This window comes from Anguilla anguilla, chromosome 12 (genome assembly GCF_013347855.1).
Source record: "Anguilla anguilla isolate fAngAng1 chromosome 12, fAngAng1.pri, whole genome shotgun sequence".
Classification (NCBI taxonomy): Eukaryota; Metazoa; Chordata; class Actinopteri; order Anguilliformes; family Anguillidae; genus Anguilla; species Anguilla anguilla.
The window spans coordinates 2,995,034-3,002,500 of record NC_049212.1 but is presented as its reverse complement, the minus strand read 5'-3'; the positions used below and the strand labels follow the sequence as shown (position 1 = coordinate 3,002,500).

At 47.5% G+C, this 7,467-nt stretch overlaps 1 protein-coding gene across 3 annotated transcripts in view; it reads right to left on the bottom strand.

The window, feature by feature from the left end:
* The window catches only part of si:ch211-14c7.2, a 13,448-nt gene extending 6,231 nt beyond the window's left edge, over nt 1-7,217 (bottom strand). Inside the window, exons 1-3 of one of the 3 annotated variants that reach the window (XM_035383905.1) lie at nt 6,872-7,215; nt 5,868-5,931; nt 3,365-5,774 (exon numbers count right to left, since the gene is read on the bottom strand). In XM_035383905.1, coding sequence (XP_035239796.1) covers nt 3,365-5,525 — 2,161 coding nt within the window. In that variant the 5' untranslated portion in view covers nt 5,526-5,774; nt 5,868-5,931; nt 6,872-7,215. Of the gene's footprint in view, nt 1-3,364; nt 5,775-5,867; nt 5,932-6,871 lie in introns of all 3 variants that reach the window. The other 2 variants (XM_035383906.1, XM_035383904.1) reach the window with 2 other exon arrangements.
* Nucleotides 7,218-7,467: the final 250 nt, after the last annotated feature.

Genomic DNA, 7,467 nt, shown 5'->3' with positions numbered 1-7,467 from the left:
TGATGTGGTAGACAAGGAATGCTGGGATATATATATAGTACACATATATAAGGGCACATTCTCAGCTTTTTTTTGAAGGGTTTACTTATACACTTTGGCTTCAGCATGTAATGATGCACGTGGGGGTGACATAGCTCAGTAGGTAAGAGCGGTTGTCTGGCAGTCGGAGGGTTGCCGGTTCTGTCCCTGCCCTGGGCATGTCAAAGTGTCCCTCAGCAAGACACCCAACCCTTAACTGCTCTGGTGAATGAGAGGCATCAATTGTAAAGCGCTGTATAAATGCAGTCCATTTACTTTTTATACATATCTCCTATTTCATGCCACCATAATGTTTGCAACTTATAAATGAAAGTAGACATGTTTAGTACTTTGTTGCATATCCTTTGCATGAAATTACTACTTTAAGTTTGTGACCCATAGACATCACCAGGTGCTGAGTATCTTCTCTGGTGATGCTCTGCCAGGCTTATACTGCAGCCATCTTCAGCATTCTCTTGTTGAGTGCTAGTTCCCTTAAGTTTTCTCCTCATTTAAAAAATCCTGTTTGGGATCACTATCTTGCTGTAGGATGAAGCACTGTCCAATGCGTTTGGGGGCATTTGGTTGACCTTGAGCAAATAAGATGCTTCTGTACACTTCAGAATTAATTTGATGGTGCTACTAGCAATTACAACATCAAGGAAGAGAAGTGAGCCAGTACCTGTGACAGCCACACGTGCCCAAACCGTAACACTTCCCAGACCATATATCCAGTATATATATATATATATATATATATACTGGATATACATATATATACAAAATCTCCCATAGGTGTTCAGTTGGGTTGAGATCTGGTGACTGTGAAGGCCATAGCATATGATTCACATCCTTTTCATACTCATCAAACCATTCAGTGACCCCTCGTGCCCTGTGGATGGGGGCATTGTCATCCTGGAAGAGACCGCTACCATCAGGATAGAAATGTTTCATTATAGGATAAAAGTGATTACTCAGAATAACTTTGTATTGATTTGCAGTGACCCTTCCCTCTAAGGAGACAAATGGACCCAAACCATGCCAGGAAAATGCCCCCCGCAGCATAACAGAACCACCAGACACCCTCACTGTAGGGGTCAAGCATTCAGGTCTGTACCATTCTCTTGCTGTACGCCACACATTCACTCACCCACATGTCGAGAATATGGTGAAGGTGACTCATCTGACCATATCACTTTTTTCCACATCTCTGTAGACCAGTGCCTATGGCTTTTTGCACCACTGAACTCTCAAATGTGCATTTGTCTTTGTAATAAGGGGTTCATGCACTGCAACCCTACTATAATATCCCTCTCTATGTAGTTGCTGGCAAACTGTTCTTGCTGACACATTTTGCTCAGTCCTGCATTGACATTCTCAGTCACCTGAGGAAGAGTTTTTCCTTACATATCGCAGTAATGCGTATGCGTCACGGTCACTGAATGTACGCTTTCCACCACAATTTCCGACCCTATTTACTGATGTATTTCCCATAGATCTAAATGCAGATGCGACTTTAGTCAATGTTCCTTTTGAAACACTGGCCAGTTGAGCAGTTTTTGTGACTGAAGCTCCTGCCATTTGTGCCCCAATAATGAACCCTCTTTCAAAGTCATTTAGATCTTTTCCTCTTGCTATCTTGATCTAAAATCGATGTAAGCTGGGTCTGCTCAGAATTTTTATACATGCCACAGAGCTTGACAGCATGTTAATTGCTTAATTGTATCATGCAGTACACCTGTAGGGAAGCATCTGCATTCGTTATGTTTCACCACTCATTTATTCAGGTTTTTCCTTTAATTTGTCACCCGTCTGCTTATCGCCCATCCTTAGACTAGCCCTCCCTTCCCTGCCCTGTTAGCATTAGCACTGCCCTGTTAGCATTAGCACCTACCTGTTAGCATTAGCACTGTCCTGTTAGCATTAGCATTGCCCTGTTAGCATTAGCACTGTCCTGTTAGCATTAGCACTGGTCTGTTAGTATTAGCACTGCCCTGTTAGCATTAGCACTGCCCTGTTAGTATTAGCATTGGCCTGTTAGCATTAGCACTGCCCTGTTAGCATTAGCACTGGTCTGTTAGCATTAGCACTGCCCTGTTAGCATTAGCACTACCCTGTTAGCATTAGCACTGCCCTGTTAGAATCCCTGTCTCTTTGATGTCATATGCCCTAGGCTTACTGTGCAAGCAGGCTGAATACAAGCAATGTGCCCAGAAGCTTTTTCAATAATTAATAGCACCCCATGGTCACTAAGAAGCACTTTAATATCAGGCCAGGCAGATTTGATGAGGCTTATTAATAAAAGGGGCAGTATGACTGTCTCCTCCACATCTTAATGTACCTAGATGAAAGTGTACTCTATGTGTAAATTGTTTCAAATTCAGGTCACATATCAATTAAATTTAAAGTGCACTCAGTGTAATATTAAATTCATGTAATGGGGAATCAAGATGTGTGCATGTCATAATCTCAAAATAAAGAAATATACTGCCATTTAAACATATTTATCTTTCATGTAGATAGGCAATGATGTCAATCCATCAAGTTAATTTTATGTTGCAATGCATGTAGCTCTACCCAACTTTAAACTTCCTTCCTGGAGGACATAAAGGATTTAATGTGTCCCATAATCCTCTGCATCAGAAATAAGTAGATAATCCCAATAATAGGCATAAAAACTTGATTTTCAAGGGAGTCATTGTTCATTTGACTTAAAATGAGCCAGTGGATATGTGGTTCAAATAGATTTAATCTACTGGGTAATGTTTTGATAGTGTGTCCTCTTTATTTTGCCTTCTGCTGAATTGAGGAATTTCTTAGCTCCAACTCAGTCAGTTTAAATTTATCTGATTTATTGAAAAATGCTGTCAAACTGTTAGTTAAGTACAAACAGAATTTCATATATCCAGTAGCTGTTTGCTACTGTGAATTCCTAATGTGTGTGTGTGTGTGTGCGCGTGCGTGTCTGTCTGTTTGTGTGTGTGTGTGTGTGTGAGTGTGCATGTGTGTATCTGTGTGTGTCTGTGCGTGAGTGTGTGTGCGCGTGTGTGTGTGCCTGTGCGTGCGTGTGTATGTGTGTGCGTGTGTGTGTTGTATCTGTGTGTGTGTGTGTGTGCGTGTGTGTATCTGTGTGTGTATGCGCGTGTGTATGCTTGTGTATGCGTGTGTGTGTGTGCGTGTGTGTGCGTGCGTGTGTGTATATGCCTGAGGTATGCCTATGAGTAGAATTTGTGGGTAAGATTTACTGTATTTGTGAAGCCATCAGCCTGTTAAGCTCCCAGGCTATATGTTATTTTAAAATACTGAAAGATCATGAGAAACGAACAGTAAGGTTCTCAAGGCTTACCCGCGCTCTCACTTGTCCCATAAGGCACTTGTTGGAAATCAGTGAAGCCGTCGTCCCAGGACGGCTGTTCCCCTGCCTGTACGAAAAGCCCAAAGTCATCGTCCCCTTCCAGCTCCACATCGAGGAACCTCTGCCCGCTGGCCACCGCGCCACCCTGCTCGTCCCGGTGCTTCTGCTCCCCCAGCGATGGCGAGGACGCCCCATCCTGACGCCCGTCCAGGGGTGAAAGGGCTGTTGCCATGGCTCCTGGGGGAGCTGGATTAGGCGGCGCGTGAGTGTCCAGGCCTCGTGAGAGGGAATTATCCAGCTGCCAGATCGAGTCCCTGCTCTCGGCCTCCCTCCTCCGTCCCCCCGCCACGGGCCCGTCCCGACCCCCGTGATGCCCCCCACCCCAGACATCTGAGAGCCCGGACTCCTCCATTAAGCTCGCCCCAGGCCAGCTTTCACAGGAGTGCTCCACATACTCGGGAGGGTGAACGCTGGCAACAGTTTGGGTGCCTGCTCTGTCAGGTGACTCCACCGATGCCCCGGTGATCCGCACCCCCTCCCCAATCCCTGTGCCATCCAGGGGCCTGTCTTTCTGACCCCCCACCTCACCAGGACCAGCATCAGACAGCACAGACTGCCTCATCTGCTCTGGGATGTCCTCAACCTCGGCAAGGGAACCAGGGTTCCCCTTGGAGCCAGCAGAAAGGTGTGTACATGGGACCGTGGAACTGGCCAGTCCATCCTCTTCATAACTGTGACTCTGTGGACCCTCGGTAGCTATGTGTGCACGTGGCACCCCACCTCTCACTCCCCTCACCCCCCCCACACACCACACACTGTCCCCTCCCCCATTGCTTTCGGGGTCCTTATCAGGAGGACTTCCTGCCTCCTTCAGTGCTTTGGCACCCACTGTGAGGTCTGCCTCTGAGTTGTCGACGTTCCTCACGGCTCCGATGACCTCGCTCTTACTGCCGGCACCCAGACGGGGGCTTTTGTCCCCCAGCAGGTCCTGAAAGCGGCCGATCTTCTGCGGGGACGATTTGGGCCGCAGACCATCCTGCATTTCTGCACTGATGGGCCCCTCCTGGCTCGCTGGGCCGCAGCCTGTTTCTGGGTCGGTGGGATCTGGATCCAGGCGGCAGACAAAGGAGCCTGATACGGGCGAGGTCGTCTCCTGTTCTTCCACACCGCCGCTCGACCGGCCGCTATCTCCCAGCATCCCCCTGAGGCCAATCGCTGATCTGTCCCTCTCCCCTCTGCATTGTGTGCAGACCTGGGCGGTCCCATCCATCTCTGCAGCTGGGCTCTCCTGTCTGCTTGTCTGGGCATCCTGTGCTGGGGTCTGGGAAGCGAGCTGGGATCCGTTTTCCTGGCTTGGCCCCGGCACTGGGAACTCCCGGTCCTCGCAGTCCCAGGGGATTCCCTCCTTGACGGAGAGAGCCACCTCGCAGGATGTCCGCCATTTTCGGACAGGCTTTGGCTTGTCCTTCCCCTCCCTTTGTTTGCTACTCTTTCCGCTTTCGGGACGCTTCTCAGAGGAAGCGGCACCCCCCGGCCCCTGTACCGCTGGAGCGGGGGCCACCTCGGTGAAGGGTCCCGGGACAGCGGCCCTGCGCCCCCTGGCCGTGCAGAGGTAGCTCTGCCCCTTCGCCTGCAGGAGGAGGCACTGCGTCTGCGTCTGCCCGCCCCTCTCCGAGGCCTTCAGCGTTGCCACGGTGACCAGGGCGCCCAGGGTGCCTTGCCTGCTCCCGCAGCGTCTGTTCCAGGACCTGGCGTCAAGCTGGAGCCCCAGGCCGATGGCGGGCCGCCCGTGGGCCGGCCGGCCCGTCTGCGGGGGCAGGACTCCTGCCACGGGGGCCGCTGTGGCGTCGGGCCTCTTAAGGAAAGGCGCTGGGTTGGCGGGGGGCAGAGCAGCCCACCTCCGGCTCCTGGCGCACACGCCGCTCATCGCCCAGGCCCTGAAGCCTCTGACGGGGGCCCGGCGGCTGACGTCCCCCAGCTCAGGGAAAGAGCCCATCTCCAGGAGCCTGGCGAAGGGCAGAACGCCCCTTTCCTGCTCCTGAAGGGCCTCCCTGCTCTGGATCGCCCTCTCCAGGCACGAGTAGTTGTTGTTGTTGTTTTCCTGGAGCATTGCTGTTGCCTCTATGGGCTCAGCACAGCGAAGAGACGACATCAGTCCCGCGTCCGACCCAAAGTGCAGCCCATGCTCTCCGTGGTCCAAAACAGAGAAAAGAGAGATAATACAAGCAGAACTACTACTTTCCCTCAACGACCACACCCTGTTTCTTCTGTGATGCTTCTCAGTAGATTTGATCTCATCCTCCTTGCAAATGAGGTTTCTGTGAGCTATAATGCCACCCCGTTAGTCCAATGCCATGGGTCATCACTGCTGCACATTAAGGATTATGCCACAGCCATTCACCTGGAAACAAACAAAGGGGATAGTTTAAGTGAGTTTGAGTGTTTTTCTTCCCACTGGGGAGTTTTTTTTAATTTTATTTTATCTTTTTTTTACCTCGGTTGCTCACTTTTTGAAGGTTCAGGCCCAGATTTTTGCCCAATTTTCTTTTGTATTTCCACTGTAAAACAAGCTTGTGTAAAAAGCGCTATACGAATAAAGTTGGATTTAAATAAATCAAATCAATTAAGTGAGAGAATGCATTAATATTAATAACCACTATACCCAATTGTATAAATTAAACTTCATTTGCAGTAGTTGCACTAGTTGTTCAACTTATGTTCTGTAGGACCAAATTATATTTCTTACATATAGGGAAATACGTTTAATCTCCATCATTGTTATTTTCCAACATAATCATTTGTTCTGAATATTAACAGTGTTTCACCATCGAATAATAACAACAACCATAAAACATGTGATTATTCATATTAATATTAACTCAGAAACATGACAGATTGTAAGGTATTGGGCTTAACTAATTCGTGAACTAGTAAAATACGCAGAACTCTGAAAACGCTGAAAACTGACCCAAAATGACACGTTTTCGGTTAGAACGGCTCGTTTGGGAAGTCAATTGCACGCTGAATTTTAACTGTACTCCCGAACATCGAGTAGGCCAAGCTACTTAGATACTTAGCCACATGGAGTCCATTATTCCGTCTGTAATAGCATACAGTAGGCATTTGGTTTATGATAGGGTGACCAAAATAATGGCGATGATCTGGAAATATTTATCATCATTAGAGTCCAATTATGATAGCCAGCCATGTGTTTTGCAAATACACGGTTGCTGTGAATCCACGATAGGAACAACAGTATCTGTATATTACGAAATATACCGTCTATACAGTTTATAGTGTCCACTGCACGTATTTTACTGGCGTTTGAAAGGACAATACAAAGGACAATATAGCCTACATATCTCCTCGCTTCTTTTCCGTTAGACCCCGCAGCACGTTCCTCAAGCATACAAAATGTGCTACGCATTGAAAGATAATGTGCTGTATTTTAAAAATGTAACTGCCATAATCGATCGATTTCTATTTATTTTCACTTACCTCAGCAAATTCTCCGGCAGAAATTTATTTAACTGTTAAATTTGTATGTACCGTTTTGCTTTAACCTTGCTTAAATTCCCCTTTCCTTCCTGTACTGATGCTCGACTCGTTTTGTTGACCACTGATGAACACGATGACTGATTCTCATAGACGACATCCTAAATGTTTTTTGTTCGTCGAGAATGGTGCTGAATGGTCGCATGCTATTTAGACGTTGTCATTGAACTGTCTTATTCCCCCGTTCTCTCAGCCTTGGGCGGCGCGCTTGGAAAGACCTCCAAAGCCGTGAGCAGACGCATAACTGCTGCAATAGCGTGCGTGCGTTCAACAGCCGGGATACAGGCTGCCTATTTGACTTTCATCCCACACACTCAGCATTACTGTACGAGTGAACACGTTCTGTTTGGAAAACTCGCCGGCGTTATGTTGGTGAATTTCTGTTTAATTGACATTGACAGTTACCGAAAATAGTTTTTGATTGTTATTTTTGATGTGCTTTCATATTTTCAGCATGTTGTTTAAAATACTTTGGACCTCTCTCTCTCTCTCTCTCTCTCTCTCTCTCTATATATATATATATATATATATATGAAGGG